Source organism: Chiloscyllium plagiosum, chromosome 29 (genome assembly GCF_004010195.1).
Source record: "Chiloscyllium plagiosum isolate BGI_BamShark_2017 chromosome 29, ASM401019v2, whole genome shotgun sequence".
NCBI lineage: Eukaryota > Metazoa > Chordata > Chondrichthyes > Orectolobiformes > Hemiscylliidae > Chiloscyllium > Chiloscyllium plagiosum.
The window spans coordinates 23,740,837-23,761,605 of record NC_057738.1 but is presented as its reverse complement, the minus strand read 5'-3'; the positions used below and the strand labels follow the sequence as shown (position 1 = coordinate 23,761,605).

Sequence of the window (20,769 nt, the reverse complement as noted above, 5' to 3'; positions counted from 1 at the left end):
TTGGATCTTTTATGTCCACCAAGTGAAGCCTCAACTGAATGTCTCATTCACAAGACACCACCTCCAAGATTGCAGCCACCCAGTCCTGGAGTGAGATTTGTACCCACAACTGCTAACTCAGATATGAAAGCTATATCGACTGAACTGTGGCAGACACTCAATTGAATAGACTACAGAGGAGGAAAGCCAGCTACAGTTCTCACTATTGGTAATTGTCCAAAGTGTACTGCCCAACAGTATGCTTGAGTCTTTTAATGGGCCTGTGTTTGGCACTGATCCAATTGGCTTTGGATGAAATAGTCATTTGGGATTCACAGTTCTGGGCTCTGATGTTCTGTTAAATTAATACCCTGATCAGCGTGAAAGCTCAGGAAAGGAAAGGGAATGAACATTGAAAGGGGAATACTTGCTTCTCGATATTCATAAAAATGGTTTTGGTAGACTTCTGCCAAAATTATATGTGAACCTTTAAACTGTCAGTTATTAATAGCATGTGTTCCATGTATTTATTGGATTTTTCTGATTTAGTCTTCCGCAGACAACTCGGAGAGGCTGACTTACTCTGGAAGGAAGGACAATATGTGATCAATTAAAGACAATGGAGTAATCTTCAACCTGACTTCCTGTGTGGAAACCTGACATAGAATGTGCCCAACATTTACACAATGAAAACTAAGCCACCTACTCAATGAGGGGAATTGAAAATGTGCTTCAATATTGCGTCAGACACTACACATGGGGTTCAGTCTGACTGAATCTTCACGGACGAACGTAGATGTTGCTAGAGGAAAAAAAAGACCAAACTCCATCTTGTTTGCTTACTATTACCATATTTTCTTTCCTTTGCTCAATTGTTCCTTCCTGATTGTTTGTCCCCATATGTGAAGCACATTGCATTTGTGAATTTCATCTGCCACCTGTCTGCCTAATTTTCAAGTTTATTCAGGGTTCTCTGTAGTTTATTTTGTTTGGATTAGGAACCCACTAGTTTAAACATTTCATGACCTACTAATTTAGCAATCATGTTTGTGACTCTTTGTTCCTGATCATTTAGGAAGATACCCAAACAAAAGAGGCCTAGAGGCCTTTAAGTGTGGAATGTCACTTGCAAATGGCTGGTGGTAAACGCTAGACCATGTGTTGTCCTATAATACAACATGGAGTTGTTGACTAATGATGGCAAACAAATGCTAACAATTAGTCTACTATCAATCTAAACACGAGGTGAGGAAAACTCCATATGATTGAGAGCTTTGGGAGATTCAGTCTGAAGAACATGTTCCTTCCATGCTTACAAAATGTAACAGTTCACATATTCACATTATCATACACTGTATTTCAAAGATATTATTTTCCCTAAGAAAATCTACCTAAATTGTATTTAAGTTAATCAAAGCAATTTGCTTCCACCAACATTTTAAAGAAGCCTTTTCCATAGATTTACTACTCACTCACTGAAGTACTGTTTCTGCAGAATAATGTTGAATTCTCTCCCCCACCCCCACCGTGTTCATCGCCCCCATTCAAGAGCAGGTTATGTCTTGTAACCTCACTATTCTGGAGGTGAAATGATTGCAGTCTACCTTGTCTTTTTATACTCACAAAATTAGTCATTCAAATAATTTCTCAATTTTTTCTTTTCTTGAGAGAACATGCTAAATTCTCAAAATTTCTCAGCATAACCCAGTCTGACCAGCTCATTCTGGTATTTTTAAATGTTGCAAAATCCAATTTGTATTTCAGTGGTCAGAATTTATAATGATTTTTAAAATGGCAGGATTACTTCACTGATTGGCTCCTACTTGACTATTTAATACATCTTAGCATCTAATTTGTTTAACTAACTGCCAATTAGCATTGCTGCAATAGTTTTAATTTATTGTCAATCAGGACCACCACATTTCTTTCATTTTCAATGTGCATTATTTTCCTTCCCCTTCTGTAACTGCTTCTGCCTGATTGAATGAAGAACTTTGCATTTCTCAACATTGAATTTCATCTGCCTCTTATCTGTCCAAGTCCCAAGTATCTCCATAGCTAATATTGTTCAGCTGTGTAGTCTGTCACTTTCATTAGCTTTACAACATCATCAGAAGTAACCATTGAGCATGTAATTCATGTCTTGGGATCATTCATGAAAGCATTAATGAAAGAGCTCCACTTTGTGTCTTTCACCGTAAGAAAGGAAAAAAGATATAAAGGACATAAGGGCAGTGTTTGTCACTGGCCACCCGGGTGTTTTCCTATCTTCCTGGTGGTGGAAATTGAATAAAGATTCGTGCACTTTGTGTCTCTTTCACTGTGTCTCACACCTGCACACACACACACCATGGGTGCTGGGGAAAAAATAAGCACTACCGCGCTTAGGTGGTAGTGTGGGGGTTAATTTAAAAAAATAAAAAATAAAAAAATGAAAGAGCTCCAAAGTCCAATCTCAATGAAGCCCCTCTCAGAGCAGGCTGGTAACAATCTATATACCACTACCTGCATAGTCTGCCAATTATATATCCATCATTTTTAAAAAGATTTCTACTGAAATTTAACTTTATTTTCAGTACCAGCATTTGCAAAGACATTTTATCAATGATCCCCCTGAAATTGAAGTATACCACAATTTACCTCATTGAGCTCCTTCATTACATCTCAAAGAAAGCCAGTCACTTAGATTGTCAAGACCTTCCCTTCACGGACCCATGTTAACAATCTTTCATGCTTTTCCTTGGTCTTCTCTTTAATTAAGGTTTTCATGAATGTATTCATAATAGAGATCAGACTCGATGAATTGTAGTTTTCTGGATCATTTCTGCTACCTTTTCTAAAAACAGGATTAACATTTGCCTTCACCACCTCAGACCACTGTCTTTTAAACATATTTGCATTTAGATTAGATTAGATTACTTAGATAATTTACAGTGTGGAAACAGGCCCTTCGGCCCAACAAGTCCACACCGCCCCGTCGAAGCGCAAACCACCCATACCCCTACATGTACGGGTAATTTTGCATGGCCAATTTACCTGACCTGCACATCTTTGGACTGTGGGAGGAAACCGGAGCACCTGGAGGAAACCCACGCAGTGGTATGATTTTAGATAGAATTAAGTTGAAATTCCTATTTAACAGGGAAGTGAGCTAATAATTGCAGCACTCACAACTTTAATGTATTTCAAGAAATTCCACAAACAAATGTCTGTAATATTTTGATGTACAGGAAAAGGGATGTTGGACAAATGCAACATTTTATTTTGAAGTTAAATTGTAGTGACTGGAATTTCTTGAAATGCATTGCAGTTGTAAGTGCTGCAATTATTATCTCACTTCCCTATTAATCAAGAGCTTCAACTCAATTCTATCCAAAATCATACCAGTAAATGCAAATATGTTTGAGAGACAGTCATCTGTAGGTGGTGACGGCAAATGCTAATCCTGTTTTTAGGAAAGCTAGCAGAAGTGACCCAGAAAAGTACAATTCATTGTGTCTGATGTCTATTTTTAACAAATACAATGTTTTATTTTGAAGTTCAATTGTAGTGACTGTTATTGGTCAGTTTTATTGCTGTTTCCAACTCTTAAGATGCAATTTTTAAACTCAATAGTTAGTATTTTTGGAGTAGTCATTGCCACAGGAAAGAGGAAAATGCAGTCACATTAGAAATCTTTCTGCACAGTTTAAAATAAATTCCTGTTTTCCAACTCTGGATACAGATATTTTCTAAACAACCTGGTCAGAGCTATGATTATATTATGGAACAGTAAAAACCCGAACAAAATATCATCCAGTGGATGCAGGCTTTCTGTAGAAAGGAGTAAGAAACCAACTGGCAGATTTTTCAATTAATACATCAAGGAGAGGGAGCTTGTTTGATTGTCACATTTCATTGGTACATTTGTGTGTGTGAAATTTGAGCATAAATAAATTATTTTTCAACATGCATTTATGTGCTACATGTATTAACACAGAGGACCTTGTTTTATGTGAGCAAATGGAATTTATACATACATTGTACCATTTTCCTTGAAAATAGAAGGGTCACCATTACTGCTGTGTTCCTATGACAAATGAGAATCTACCAGGAGAGAGTGAGGATGGCAGATGCAGATCAGAGTCGAGAGCGTGGTGCTGGAAAAGCACAGCAGGTCAGGCAGCATCTGAGGAGCAGGAGAATCCTGCTCTTCGGATGTTGCCTGACTTGCTGTGCTTTTCCAGCACCACACTCTCGACAATGAGAATCTACCTACTTGGATTAAGAACTAAAACTGATAGTTAACTGTTCCTTCTACATGTCCATGCCAAAGATAATTTTGGACCTCCTTTCATGCTGTTTAAATTGGTTAACATTTTCCCAAGTGTGTTTTCTTGTGTCCTAGTCCCAGTGAGTGCAAAGCAAGAAAAAAGTTTAACTTTGTATCGCCTTTTAATAACATTTGAGTTCTATACTACCATACATTAATTAGAACTGAAAAAGGGTAAAAACATTGCCAAGTTCTTAGTAGAAGGGAGGGAAGGGTGCCAGGAAGAATAAATATGAAGACCTCTGATAGGGTAGATTAAATAATAAAAGATTAAAGATGAAACAGCCAAAAAGAGTGGCAATGAATATTGTAAATAAACAAAGGTTCTGTCCAAACAAGAGATGAATTTTACTTCAAAAATATCTGAAAGCAGACAAAGCTGACCAAACAAATTGACAAATAATGGAGCAAAGGGAAAAAGAAACACAGAACAAGGTCAAGGATGAGGTTATGTTATCAAGTTCTGAATTCAATGTTGAGTTCAGAAGCTTGGGGACTGCCGAGTGGAAGGAAGGATAAGGTATTGTTCCTCAAGCATGCATCAAGCTTCAGTTTCAGCAAGCCATGGGAGCAAGAGTTTAACATCACATTGTCACTAACACAGAGATTGCAATATTTTATTCCCAAGAGGTTCTACCAACACCACATGCCTTTTCACAAACTGTATCTCCCAGTAGACTCCCATAAATGTACAGGCTCTATATTCAAGCCCTACGCAGTTCAAATATTGAATCAGTCAAGTACAGGAATGGAATGTGAATGGTCAATTAAAAATGGGTACAAAACTCACACCATCACTGATGGTCATGCTGCCAACGTATATTCACTTTCAAACAACATTGTCATTCATTGTTCTTTTCATCAGTTTATCACGGTTAAGAATTAGGAGATATCTTTATACCTATCCTAAGTTTATTCACCCAACTCATAAATACACAATCACACAATAAAATGAGGTTAATATACTAATGAGTTAAGTTTGAGAGAGTATTTTCATCAAGACTAAATGGTAAACAATGTGCTCGCAATTCTCTCAGTAATTAATAGCATCTCAGAGTCGGTTTGTTAATTAGTCTGTGATTTTAGTTCTCTACATCAAGCTTAAGTGATATGGATGAAAGTGAGGACTGCAGATGCTGGAGATCAGAGTCAAGAGTGTGGTGCTGGAAAAGCACAACAGGTCAGGCAGCATCCGAGGAGCAGGAGAGTTGACGTTTCAGGCAAAAGCCCTTCATCAGGAATCACTTATGTGATATAGAGCCCAGTCTTATTTTTTGAATTTAGTTGAATAGAAAAATGAGGCTGAAACAAAGACAGCTTGGTGGTCAGAAGTAAGTCAGGAAATTGGATGAGCTCCACAGTGTTATTGTTATAATAATCGAGCAGAGTGATTCAATAAGTTTGAAAGATTGCTGCTTAATTGAAGTAGCAGGACATTGAAAAACTGCTTACTAACATACTTGGGAGTTAAATTCTGAGGTTTGAAAATACATTTCTATAAAATATGAGAGAAACAGTTGAATTTGTGTGAACTTTAAGATTATTATTTTCAAATAAGTTTTTTTTATTAAGGGGGATGCAATTACCTAGTTATATTGTCACTAGACTGTTGATTCAGAAACTCAGCTAATGTTCTGGGGTTTGATTCCCACCGCAGTGGATGATGGAAATTGAATTCAATTTTTAAAAAAATCAGAACTAAAGAATCTGCTGATGACCATGAAACCGTCGTCAATTGTCAGAAAAAAGCCATCTGGCTCACTAATGTTTCTCAGAGAAGGAAATCTGCCATCCTCATCTGGCCAGCATACTGTGATGTAAGCTGTGTGGTTTATGTGTATTTTAGTATAATTTATTTTTGAGTTAAGGTTTTTGAACTTGAACTAATGGCATATAGGTGTTCTGTATGGCTGAAGGGTTAAAGGATTAACTTGTATTTCTGTAGCCATGAAGATTTATTTTAAAATACACAGTGAAAGAAGTGGGGATTTTTGTTTACATTGGAAGAATTTTACCAGCAAACAAAGTAAATAGTTGTGCATTAGGCTCCAATTTAGAATGTCAACAATTTGTTTTTTTTTCTCTCTTTTTTTGATGAGGGGAAACACCAAAAGGTTGGAAAACAAAAGCTTTTTTTTTGCTTCTGTTTGAGCAACTCTGCAAGAGTCATCGCTGAGGCTGGTTGTGCGCTACATTTGTTTCTGAGAAAGGGAGATGATAGTTTGGAATTGTTAATTATGGTCACTTCAGTGCAAGAAGTTTTGTAAAGATTCCAATCCAGAAGTTCTTAGTTAAAATCCTGAAGAGGATATTTGAAGCTGAGAAAGTTTAAGCTCAATTGTATGAGTGCTCCAGGTGAAACTCTTAGATTCTTAAGAATGGAAGTTAAATTAAGTTCTATGGAGGTAATAAAGAATGGGAGAGAATAGGAATTTTCTCTAGTTTGAATGCTGTAGAGGGAAACTTTTGGGATTAATTGGATTATATTTTAACACATAGAGTCATAGAGTCTTAGAAGTATACAGCATGGAAACAGGCCCTTCAGTCCAACTTGTCCATGCCAACCAGGTTTCCTAAACTGAACTAGTTCCATTTGCCTGTGTTTGGCCTATATCTCTCTAAACCTTTCCTAAGCATGTACCTGTCCAAATGTCTTTTAAATCTTGTAATTGTACCTGCCTCTACCACTTCGTCTGGCAGCTTGTTCCATATAGAACATTTAAATGTAGACATAGGCAAGTATCATAGCAACCCAGCAGAGATGAGAAGTTGTTCTCAGTTTGAACTGGCTGACGTGGAACAAAAGCTGCACCTGTTACTCCTATGCCCTAAACACCACAATCTCCAGGAGCAGATGCTCTCGGCAATCCTGGAGTACTGTTTTGTGTTAAATGTAAATATTTTGGTTTATTCTATTTTTTTCTTCATTTCTTTTGCATAATAAACTTCTGCTATGTTATTAAGCTGCAGCAGTGCATGCATATGTTTCAGTGAAAGGCCATCTTATTAAAACGAAAAACAAAATATAAGTTCTCAAGTCAGATTGAATGGCAGAAACCAGGGAAGCACCAATGATCAGAGACACCTTGACATGCATGTCCATCAGTGCCTTAAAGTAGGAATACAAGTAGATAGGTGGTTAAGGAGGCAGATAGTATGTCTGCTTTTATTGATTACAGTGAGAATTTAAGATCAAAGAAGTTATGCTGGAATTACATACAAGTTCGGGTGGCTCAGTGGTTAGCACTACTGCCTCACAGCACCAGGGTCCCAGGTTCGATTCCAGCCTTGGGCGACTGTCTTTGTGGAATTTGCACATTTTCCCCTTGTCTGCGTAGGTTTCCTCTGGGTGCTCCGGTTTCCTCCCACAGTCCAAAGATATGCAGGTCAGGTGAATTGGCCATGGTAAATTGCCCATAGTGTTGGGTGCATTAGTCAGAGGGAAACGCGTCTGGGTGGGTTACTCTTCGGAGGGTCGATGTGGACTGGTTGGGCTGAAGGGCCTGTTTCCACACTGTAGGGAATCTAATCTAATCTAAAAAAAAAAGAAACTAGGCCAAAGCTAGAGTACTGTATGCATTCTGGGATAAATATTGTAGGAGGGATGTGTTTGGGCTGGAGAGGGTGCAAAGGAGATTTACCATGATGTTGCCTGTGTTAAACAGTTTTAGTTATGAAGACAGATTGGATACACTGGGGTTGTTTTCATTGGAGCAGAGGAGACTGAGGGGGACAGGTTTGGAATGTGTAAAATTGTAAGACAGGGTAGACAGAAAGGAACCTTTCCCCTTGGTGGAAGCATAAGTGACCAGGAAGTGTAGAGTTGAGGAAAGGGACAGGAGGATTCGAGGGATTATGAGAAAAATGTTTTCTACCCAGTGGCTGGTGGGAATTTGGAACTCACTGGGTAGAGACAAAAGCTCTCATAACAATCAAGAAGGATTGAGACGTACATTTTTGTAATGCCTTCTCTGCTAGGCTATGGACCAAGTGCTGAAAAATAAGATTAGAATAGTTAGGTGATTGAGTTTATGCTAGTCAAAAACAATGTGCCAAAGAGCCTTTCTAGCGCTGTTGATCTCTATGAAATTTCAATCTGGGAACTGTCTTGTCTTGTAATAGCATCAACTGGGATTATAACAACTCTGAAAAAAACTCTCCTACATTTCATAACAGTGTGATGGGAGATCTTTTGCAACTCCTGAGAAGGCAGAAAACATGTGACAATGTAGTATTTCCTAGTATTGCTTAGGGAGAGTCACCATTGGTTATTACATGCTTAAGATTTGAGGTATTCAACATCATGAGGGGTCTGATTAGAATAGATAAAGAAAAGCTATCTCCATTGACAGAAGACCCGAGAACCAGAGGGCACTAATATAAATTAAATGTTGACTCTCTGAAAAGCTTTTTTACACAGAGTGGCTAGGATCTGGAATGCACACTGAGTGAGTAACTGCCAGCACACAATCATGGCTCTCAAAAAGAAATTGGAGAAGCTGGAGTAAGACTAGCTGGTGATCTTGCAGTGAGCTGAGCCAGACCTGATGGGCTAAATGGCCTCCACCTCTACTGTAACTATTCCATGATTCTATAAGTCTCAGGATTGGGGCATAACTCCACAACTTTCTGACTCAAAAGTGAAAGTAGCACCACCGAGGCCCTCAAATCCCTAAACATAGGGTTGAATAAGAACAAAACTGTAAGAAATGGATGGGTGATTTTAAAAAAAAAGAGCATTTCAGTGTTCAATGTACAAAGAATTAGAAATAACTTTCAGCGACTTGGGCACTGCATCAATGTAGGGGGGACTGTAGAACTTAGATCTGATCCAATGGTTGTGGGATTGCTTTGCTCTGTCTTTTGCTTGCTGCTTCTGCTGTTTGGCATTCAAATGATTCAATTTCGTAGCTTCACCAGGTTGACACCTCAACTGTAGGTATGTCTGGTTCTGCTTCTGTACAACACCCTGCACTCTTCATTAACCAGGCATGATTCCCTAACTTCATGATAATGGTTGAAGGGGGTGGGGAGGGGTAATGTCAGGCAATGAGGTTTCAGATTGTGTTGGAGTACAATTCTGCTGCCTCATAGACACCCAGTTTTGAGTTGCTAGATTTTAGATTACTTACAGTGAGGAAACAGACTCTTCGGCCCAACAAGTCCACATCGACCCTCCGAAGAGCAACCCAGCCGGACCCATTCTCCAACATTTACCCCCTCAACTAACACTACGGGCAATTTAGCATGGCCAATTCACCTAACCTGCACATTTTTGGACTGTGGGAGGAAACCGGAGCACCTGGAAGAAACCCACGCAGACACAGGGAGAACGTGCAAACTCCACACAGACAGCTGCCTGAAGCGGGTATTGAACCAGGGTCTTTGGAGCGGTGAGGCAGCAGTGCTAACCACTGTACCACCATGCCGCCCATGAAGATTCCCTACAGTGTGGAAACAGGCCCTTTGGCCTAACAAGTCCACACCGACCCTCCGAAGAGTAACCCACCCAGACCCATTTCTCTCTGACTAATGTGCCTAACACTATGGACAATTTAGCATAGCCAATCCACCTGACCTGCACATCTTTGAACTGTGGGAGGAAACCGGAGCACCTGGAGGAAACCCACACAGACAAGGGGAGAATGTGCAAACTCCACACAGACAGTCGCGTGAGGCTGGAATTGAACCTGGGATCCTGGTGCTGTGAGACCACTGAGCCACCGTGACAATTAGCTGCAAAATACTCCAGTACTTCTGCATTTTTATGACTGTAGCAATGCAGAAAATGTGGCAGCCAATTAGCACTCAGAAACAACAATGAAATAATGAGCAGGCAATCTGTTAGAGTGATTCTGGTTGAAGGATAAATATTGGCCACAACACTGAGCAAATGTCCTTGGGGATCTTCAATACAGGATCAACCAAATCCAGCTGAAAGTGCAGAGTGTCCTTTCTCAAAAGGATGCTACCTCTGACAGTGCAGTACTCCATCTTTCAAGAAAGATGTGCGACAAGTAAAACTGGTATTAAATACTATAAATATTAAACTTTAATAGAAATAATCGCATCATATTTAATAAGAACATGTGTGCACCACCTCACAACTATATTTTACATTGTTAGACATCATTTTTGGGCCGGGAAAGTGTGCATTCAAGATTCATTCTTGCAAAAAGAAAGACTTTGCCAGTGTGATTAAATCCAGATAAACATGTGATTAGCTTGTCAAGAAGGATTCTGGTTTGGATCAGGTTTTCTATAAACTGCAGACAATAAGTAGCCATTTGTTCAATCCTACTACTGTAGACAAGTTAATTATTCACTGTGATAAAGTAAGCTCTAGATTTCAGGAGGTTGAAACTCTGTGGCTTGTTTGGCAATTGTCTATTGCTAATGTGCATAGTGCAATGTTTATTCCAACTTAGAACATGTTTCACAAGAGCAAGAGTGACTGGAGTGTGTAAGGTGTGGGAAAAGAGGAGCCGTCAGGAGTTTCCACATTCCACAATGCCTGGAGGTCCAGGCATTGGTCATGATGTGGAAATGCTGTGAATTTTGAAAAATATTTTTACTCTGCTAAGAAAATATGCTAATCGGCAAAATTTGAGCCCTCCAAATGGGAATGTTAGCATCAGCTCCATCACACCGAGCATTCCTTTACATTTTGTTGCCTTCCCCTGCTAGCTGTTATCCAAGATGCATCGTTCCAATGCTTGTCCACCTGAATTATTTACATTAGATGCCGTTTCCCTGACTCTGCATAGACTGGCAGAACCTGAGTGAGCAGAATTCAGACTTTCCATTAGAGTTAGACTGTTAGTGGATTTTTGCACTTTTCATTAAAACATTGCATCCATGACTTCAGCTGTCTGGAGCCTAACTTTTGGAAGGTTCCCATAAAATATACTTGCATCCCTCCCGCCTTCGTCTCCCCCACCTGACAACACCCCAAACCCCTCCTTAATGCTTCCCTCTCTGACCAAAACTTTAGTCACCTCACCTTGTATTTCCTGCTTTGGATTTCTGTAATTTGCCTCAATGCACTTTAAGAAGAGTCTAGAGACATTTAGCTATTACAAGAAGATGCTACAGAAAGGCAAATGGCAAGTAATTCAGAACCAACTCAAATCGAAGTAAATAATTTGGTTGAAAATAGTTCTAACAAGTTTGGAGAGAAGTCTGCTTAACTGGGAACACTTTTAGCATCAGTGATGTGGGTTTGCAGTGTACTGTTATTATTTGGAAATTTGGATTTGAAAGTGGAGGAAAAATGGATATTAGTTTTTAGGTATGTGAAGGGGACTTGTCTTGTTTGAACAAGAAATTCATTTTGAGCAGACAAATTTCCCAAGAAAACATGTGACTTATATGGCTCAATCTGCTACCTGGGGAGTTACTTGCTTAATGTTCACAAAGTTGTGTTTTTATGATGCAGATTTTTAAGGGCTCTTAGGAAATGAGGGTCAGAAGAAGAGAAGGCATCCCAGCAGAAGGGCAGGACTTTAATTTGGAAATGTTTCCAGACCGTGTGAGTTCTATCAGTTTGGCAGAAGTCCCCAGGTTATGAGGGCAGGTGGAAATCTCAGGGCAGTCAGAATTGGAGAGAAGAACCAGGCCATAATAGCTGAAAAGAAGTCTTAAGCTGCTTCAGCAGTTCAAGGCAAAAGGTAGGAAGCAGTCATTTCAGGAAGAAATTTAAAAAATTAGAAATTAAAACGTTAAGTCAAAGTAGTAGAGTGACTGTTAAAAGATATTGCTGGTATGAGAGGTGCTTGCAAATGTTGTTGTTTCTGCAAAAATCACAAGGCTGAATCATGAGGGGGTGTATGTTAAGCCAGATATACTTGCACAAACAGATACAAGTAGCTGTATCTTGCTTCTGCAGAAATCGCCAGGCGGAATCATGAGGGTGTATACCAAGAAATAACTAACCGAAAAGGGAGGTGGTCGACTGGTAGAAACAGATGTATTGACATGACGGTTGCAATTGTCACTCACATAGGGAATTAGTATGAACAAGATAACCAATTAGGGCATAAGATAAATATGAGTGGGGGGGTCGACAGGCTTAGAGTAGTGGGAGATGTAAACAGAGGCGGTGTGAAGCTAGAGCTTGTGATAGACTATGCGCAACAGCAAAAGCAATCAACGGAGTAAGCGGGAGTACTGAGAGACTCAACTGAACTGTATAAATTGTAATGTAACCTTCTGATCGGGGCACCTACTCATTTGACACCCCTTCTTGCAAGAATGTTTCAATAAATACCTGCTTCGGAATTTGACTCAGACTGAAATTATTGAACAGTGAACTTCGTTTCTCACATTGGGAAAAGGGTTGAACTTTACTTTTTGCTGTTTATGTTAAAGCCTTTCTAAAATAAACATATTGGCATGTGGTCTTTTGTAATAAACTTGTAGTCTTTTTCTAGGGCATTTTGTTAGAGCAGCACAGTGGCTCAGTGGTTAGCACTGTTGCCTCACAGCTCCAGGGCCGGGTTCGATTCCAGCCTCGGGTGACTGTCTGTGTGGGGTTTGCATGTTCTCCCCGTGTCTGCGTGGATTTCCTCCAGGTGCTCTGATTTCCTCCCACAATCCAAAGATGTGCAGGTTAGGTGAATTGCCCATGCTAAATTGCTCGTAGTGTTCAGGGATGTGGATTGGGTGCTTTAGTTAGGGGTAAATGTAGAGCGGCAAGGGAATGGGTCTGGGTGGATTGTTCTTTAGAGGGTGACCTGATTCCACACTGAAGGGATTCTATGAAACATTGGCAGACTTGTGTGAATTTCTTCTGTGACTGACCACCACAGTAACCAAACTGCAAAAATAATTCATCTATCAAGCCAGGTTTTGCCCTGAAATCTGAATGTTGAATCTTACCATCAGCTGGGATCCTGTCAACTGTACAACACAATGTTAATTTTTCAAAATTAAGCAACAATATTTATTCTACATTGCATGAGCAATAAGGAGTGTGCCATGCTAGAAATAGGCAAGCAGTATATAAGGAACATTCCCATTTAGACACCCATGATTTTGTGGTAATGTCAGAGGGACCAGGCAGAGCAACAAGCCATTTACACAAAGCTAACAGAAGTTTGAGGGACGTTAGCAAGCTGAACCAGACACCACCACCTGCATGGCCCACATAGTTTTCTTCACTGTATCAAGTGAATTAAGGCTTCAGAAGTGTCACTAGAAGTGATGCTACAGGAACAGATTTCCTCCCAATTCAGTGAAAAAATGTACACAAAGGTTTTCAGTGAAGAAAAGCTTTTACAGATCCTATAATGCACAAATATAGACAGTAAAGCTAAAGCTTCAAATCTTATCCAAATTAAGTTGTCAAAAACACTTAGATAAAATTTGGATTACTCCATTTAAACTGTAATTTCCAAAGTATTATAAAAGTAGTGAACAAATTTTAACATGCAGCAAAGATGAAGACTTAGGAGAAATCAGCCTGAACAGTATTTGACAGCATTGTTACTTTTACATTCTTATAGCATACCGGTTTTATTTGAGAGCTTTATATTTATGTATGTGCCTGCCACTTCATTCATTACCTCAATACAGTCTGTGTATTGAGCTAACAATCTCTCAGTCTGCAACACATCACACGCTCTGTGAAATGCAATTGAAGAAAGCTCCAGCAGTTTACTTCTAAAAGTATGATTATTTTAAACTTTTGGAGAACCACAACACATTTGAGTTACTCACTGACTTCATTGTCAGGACTCTTGAAGTGGATCCTAAATCTGAGACCTTCAGATTTAGATATGGCCATGGCTGGCAAAACAGTAATGTTCATGGTTCCCAAACTTCCAATTTCCAGTTTAGCACGTTGACCGAGAAGGCTCATAGAAGAGGCAATTTTGTCTGATTCCAGGACTAGACTCTTGCAAAGACCTTTTTCCAAACGTTCATTTTGAGGACTGCTGGCAAGGCTAGCATTTTCTGCCTATTTTTAATGATTCTTTAAAAATGGTAGTTTACTTTGTTCTTGAACCAAACCAGTCTGTTTGTCTTATACCAAACAAGTTCGACTGGGAAGGAGATGGAGCTTTCCAGGATTTTGTCTTAGAAACAATGAAAGCAGGCCCAAATTGGGTTGATACTTGACTCAAAGGGTCACTGGTGTACAGTTTATTCTTGAGACATAAGAAAATAGCTATTCTTCAACAAATACCCAAACAGAATCATACAATAATTGTTGGAATTTCCATGTTAAATTTGTAAAAGGTTTTATACATATATTGTTGCTGCTATTGAGTGGAAATGCTTGGGGTGGAGATTTTCTTAATTCTTTTCAGATGATTGTAACAATAAAAGAGAAAACATTTGGTGACTCCTGTCACTTCCTATTTGTATTTATTCTTGTCAAGGATACTTTAAGATATTAATCCTATCCAGCTTGTGGGGAAAGATAAACTACAATAATTGCTTGCTACAAATGATGAAGGAGGACAATAAATTATATATAAATACTGCTCTTTTAAGTTCTACAAAGAACAGCCTGAGATGGCAGTAGCACAACAGAGACATGCTTATGAGGGCATTTCTGTTCAGAAAAGAAACTAGAAAATTAAAACATTTTTAGTGACAAATGAAAATGAAACAGAATCCTGGCTGTTTATATCTTAATTTAAAAAAAAATACAATATAGTTTCCTGATGTTCACATTAGTTTTTACTCTTTTATCTTTACATACTTGAGAGTCTATTAATCTGCTGATCCTCTGTGGTTTCTTAGATCAAATGTTGCTAGCTTCAAAGGCAGCATCCCAACCGACCCCCATCACTACAATACTTTTGCAGCTCCTGATTACCAAAGAGCAGCTTCTTATGCTACATTCTGGAGAAGATCCCTTTGGCATTACTTGAAGACGAGTAGGGGAGTTCTCTGCTGTATCTGGATCAAATTTATCTCTCAACAGCACTGTCAAGATATAATCTGGCCCGTTCCACATTATTGTGTGTAAATTGGCTGCTGGATGATCTTGCGTTACAACAATGGGTTACACTTCAAAAATGCTTTACCTTTTAAACATTCGGTGTCTACAGGAGTTACTTCTTTACTTCACCCCTATATTTTTGCTGGGTGTTTTTCACAGAACACACCAGCTGGTAAAACACAGGATTCAGGGGAACTGTGCATTTCTATTTGAAATTACCTGATCACTGTGACCACCCAAGAACAGAATTACTACCCGCCCTTTGGGATTGAATCCAGTTGATCAAAATAGAAGAAAGTCAAGAGAAACTTCTTCACCCAGAGCACGATTAGAATGTGGAATGATCTGCCATGTGGAATAGTGGAGGGAAGTAGCATAGATTAAATTAAAGGAAAACCAGATAAGTACATTAGGGAGAAAGGAATAGAAGAATATGCTGATAGGCTTAGAATAAACATGCTAGGAGAAGGCTGAAATGGTTTCCTTCTGTGTCATAAATTCTACGAAATTGGACAGCTTGCAACCTCTTCCTGTCTATTCATCCAAGTACTAAATACCTGCAACGCCGCAGAACTAACAACCACAGTCTCAGTGCCTGAGATTTAGATGTTATTGTATACTGAAACAGTCTTTGACTTGTGACTTTGGTAATGAATCTGAAACACTTGTGTTTATATCTTGAGATTTTACACTTAGAATGAAGCAGATTGATGCTTCTTCTACTTTTGTATCTACATGTTCTTTCCCTTGTAGAGCCGTATTTAGCCAATGGGAGGTTTTATAGGCTGATTAACAGCTCATCAGGCTGTGATGCAAACAGTCCTTTCATTATTTAAGTATCTCTCTGCCATCTTTAGATTGTTAGCCCTATACAGCAGAAGGATGTTATGGACTCTTACAACCCGTAAAAAGATGACCAGAAAACAGTGCAGTCCAAAAATATTTTCAGCCCACTGTAATATTTTGAACTGTTCTATCTCAGATTTTGTGAATTGAATTTTACAGACCCATAACATCAGGCACAGCATCTTTGAAAACAGCCATCGCAGGAAAGATGACAAGGAGTCGGTAGCTAGTCTGTAAAGTATCTGTGACATAGAAAGATACTGAAACCTTAAAGCTCTTGCTTTAGAGCTTATCTGTAGTGATTGTAACGAGGTCAGCCAGGTGGTCCTCATAGAATGAGTCCCCTGATTAAGACTGTTAATTTGGTCCAATCGGGGAGCCCTAGCTGATAGATACAATCAGGAGTGTCAGAGATTATGTTCACTCTAAGAGCTGGATCTGAGGGAGCTGGATCAGTGTCAAGGACTCTCCATGTGTAAGTGAAGGGTGATGTTTTGATGGGATACTGGCCCCTGTGGAGCTATTTCATCAAACTCCTTTAGGTATCCATTTAAAAGGAAATTTACTTCACAATAGACCAAGTAAAATAGTGAGTGTGAGAGAGTTTGCAAAAGATCAGATTCCTATATTTCACATAGTACCTATCATTGAGGCACATCTTCAAGATGGTAATTGTTAGAACATATTATTTTTATCTCATCATTGCTGATGTTGAGGCAAGGAAAAATAAATTGCTCATATCTCATAATTTGTGTTTGCTTTTGCTTCAAAAAGACATTTTTATGACGCACCACAAGAATTTCTATCTGAAATTACTTCAGTATGCAGCTGATGCAACGGCCAAGCAATTGAAAATACAAACATTGCAGGTCACCAATGGAATTGGCAAAGTCAACTCAGGTCTGATAAAACAATTATGATCTCACGCTGTTCAGTTCTAGTAAACTGATTCTGGCTTCAGCCGGGTGATGTCTTACAAACTACTGCTGTGCTCATCTGATTTTGACCCCCTGACTTCACCCACATTTAGCCCAGTTCAGGGGGCACAAAGACTCAACCCGTCTCTTTGGTGGTTATCCCAGTACATGGAAGTTTTAGGTGCAAATAGTGATTGCTGAAAAATGTGTTGCTGGAAAAGCCAAGCAGGTCAGGCAGCATCAAGGGAGCAGGAGAATCGACGTTTCGGGCATAAGCCCTGAAGAAGGGCTTATGCCCAAAACATCGATTCTCCTGCTCCTTTGATGCTGCCTGACCTGCTGCGCTTTTCCAGCAACACGTTTTACAGCTCTGATCTCCAGCATCTGCAGTCCTCACTTTCTCCTAGAAAATAGTCATTGCCCAAGTCAGGAATCTAGTCACTACTAATTCCTCACTAAACTAGGCTCTGATCTAGTCTGGGTGGTGGAGTTTAATTTCTGCATTACATTCAATAATTGACTGAGTACTTTCGTAACTTTCAAGTTCTTTAGAAGGTCACCTGAACCTCCAAGGACAACATTTTACAAAGATCAATGGAAATAATGGAACTGTGGTTAGAATCATAGAATCCCGACAATGTGGGAACAGGCCCTTCGGCCCAACAAGTCGACACCAACCCTCCAAATACCACCCAAACCCATTCTTCTACATTTACCCCTGAGTAATGCACTTAACCTACACATCCCTGAACACTATGGGCAATTTAGCATGGCCAATTCACCTAACCTGCATATCTTTGGATTGCGGGAGAAAACCGATGCGACTCAGGGAGAACATGCAAACTCCACACAGACATTCACCCAAGGCTGGAATCGAATCCGGGTCCCTAGGGCTGTGAGGCAACAGTGCTAACCACTAAACTACCGTGCTGCCCCAGGATCTCCTGAATTCTACATTTACCAGCTTATATACAACCCTAACTTGTTCAGCATGTTTTCGCCAGACCTAAGGTGATGATCTTAAAGGAGTGACCCAAAGTACTGCTGGCAGCAGTGGTATTAAAGAAACATATCAATGTGATAAGAAAGAAGATGTTTAGGAGTTCATTTTAGTTTGCTTCATTTCATAATTTAAAAACAACTCAAGGTATCACAAGGCAGGACAATTTTAACATGAGGTTAGAAGGTGAAATGGGAAAATGTCAAGGAAACATCATCTAAAGCAGGCCTTCCCTCAGTGGATACACAGTGTGAGATACCAATTCAAGAACATCTGATTCAATTGAGTGACTATACCTCTTTGGTACTTCACAGGGCAATTGAGAATGAAAGCATTGGGTGTAGGAATGGAATCACCTACAGGGACAGATTACATAAAGTTCCAACACTATGATCAATTTTACTAATACTAGCTTTTTTTAATTTCCAATTATTTTTAAAAACTGAATTCAAATTTTCAAATAGCTCTGGTAGAATGTGAACTCACATGACCTGTTTACTTAGTGCAGGCTTCTCAATTACTAGCCCTGTAATGTAACATTTTCTTTCAACCAATCTATTTCATGCATAAACTTTATTAAATTGCATTACAAAACATTGTGACTTGATTATTACAAATTTATGATAAAATTCAACTTATTCCCATTCGGCATGTTCCACCAATGTGCTTGTAACAATCATATTTACCAAATATTTCATGTCAGATACGTAGCCTGACAGCAAAATGACGATTTGTATGGTGGACTGCAAGAGGGATCCTATAGTTTCCAACTCCTAGATGTGCTATCATTAAAAAGTCTTTCACAATGACCTTTTCTATTGTGCCTCAGTGGTGGCTGCCCGAAGGTTTAATGCATCTATTAGCACATAGTCCTGGACCTTGGAATGTGCTAGTTTGCAACACTCGGTCCAGGCCAACTCCTTACACTAGAAAACCAGCAAGGTTCAGGTTGACTGAAGAGCATCTTTCACCGAGTTGACGGTCCATCCATTGGTATTGATATCTGATCTCATTTGCATCTCTGGGAACAGAGCCCTGGTCCTTGCAAATTACTTGGACAGAAATTGGACAAAATCCAACATATCCACGAAAAGTTGGACGATAGCCTCTTTCCACAAAATCCATCTGGAGGGAATTGTGCAGAGGTGGAGTAACTCCAGAGGATAGGAGTAAATAGGATCTGACAAAGATTGCCTTTCTCGCCACCAGCCAAGCTATGTCTTAATAGTAGTTTGTAAGTTTTGGTGATGAGGCATTCTGCCAAATGACATTCATTATCTGCTCAAGGGACTCATCAACAGGATCGGGAGAGCAGTAAGATAACTATTGCACAACTGCACACCAATGACAAAGGACTACCTATACTGGATTTATTTCCAAAGTAAACACATACATAAAAACAGAAGATACGAGCAGGAGGAGGTCATTTGATTCCTCAGGCCTACTCGCCATTCAATATGATCATGGCTGATCATTGAGCTCCATACCCTTATCCCACCCTCCACCCTATCCCTATATCCTTTGAACACTTTAGCCACAATAGCTGTAACTATCTCCTTGAAAGCACAATGTTTTGGCCTCAACAGCTTTCTGTGGTAGCAAATTCCACAGACTCACCACTCTCAGGGTGAAGAAATTTCTCCTTACCCTAGTCCTAATATGTTTACCCCTTATCCTTAAACTATTCCTGAGCTCACCACCCTTCCTGCACCAAACCTTACTAGTCCAATTAAACCCCTTCTCATTCCTCTAAACTCTAGCATATACAATCCAAACTGACTCAATGTCTCCTCATATGTCAGTCCTGCAGTCACATCAATTGAGGTGGTTAACCATCACTGTACCCCCTCTATAGCAAGAGCAGCCTTCCTTAGATAAGGAGACTAAAACTGCAAATGAGACCCACAATAAATTATATTGCAGCAAACTTTGTTTAACTGGCAGCTTATGAACTGGCACTCAATACACCAGCAAAAAGTAGATGATTTAGATCCTGAAAATTTACCTGAAATACTGAAAGTTTACTGTATTATTGCAATCTCTATGATGTCAAAATAGTCAGTTGAGAATGTGAGTGAGAAGGCTCTCTGCCTCTTGGTTTTATTTGCAACAAAATTGCATTATTATTTAAGTGATTTATGCGGTAAATAAAGCATAACAGTGATGTGTATACCCCCGTATTACGTTTCTATTACTTTGTGTGTGTTTTCACACTGATTTTATAGGTCTCTTGATCAATCGGAATATTTGATCAACCAGCACATTTCTGGTCTCACAGGTGCCAGTTAGTAAAATGCTTGCTGTATAATCACCCCATTATTTTATAATGACAGAAAAGGTATCTTTCCAGACTTTTCATCGCAGTGTTTTGGCAGTGTTTACAGAATTTCTCCACTTGACCAGGCAAATATTAAATCATACAACTTTGGTTAGGAATTGATCCTTGTGGCTTTTTAAGAGAATCTTTTTGGTAAATCAGCATTTGTGATGTTTGTGATAGTTGAACAGTAGTTCAAGTTACCAATGTAGATTCCTTCCCAGTGACCTGTTTACTTGAGTTCAGCTGCAAGTGTGCAAATTTGCCTGCTAACATTGTTCACCAAGAGTTCATGTCTACAACCGCCCAATATTTCATTCCACTACCAGCCACCATAACAGAAGTTCTGAATGCTAACTCTCTGGCACAATTTGTGAAAAAAAACGTGAGGAGGATAAAAGGCTGCCTTCATGTAATTAACTGCAGAAGTGAAATTGAATATAA

General features: G+C 39.3%; 1 protein-coding gene across 9 annotated transcripts in view; it reads right to left on the bottom strand.

Moving 5' to 3' along the window:
- LOC122564441 (aryl hydrocarbon receptor repressor-like) overlaps positions 1 to 20,769 on the bottom strand; it is a 188,875-nt gene that overhangs the window by 72,598 nt on the left and 95,508 nt on the right. Inside the window, exon 1 of one of the 9 annotated variants that reach the window (XM_043719301.1) lies at positions 1,452 to 2,273. The exons of 6 other annotated variants lie outside the window; for them this stretch is intronic. In XM_043719301.1, the coding sequence (XP_043575236.1) occupies positions 1,452 to 1,614 (163 nt within the window). In that variant the 5' untranslated portion in view covers positions 1,615 to 2,273. Of the gene's footprint in view, positions 1 to 1,451; positions 2,274 to 20,769 lie in introns of those variants that run through there. 2 more of the 9 variants (XM_043719305.1, XM_043719304.1) reach the window with 2 other exon arrangements.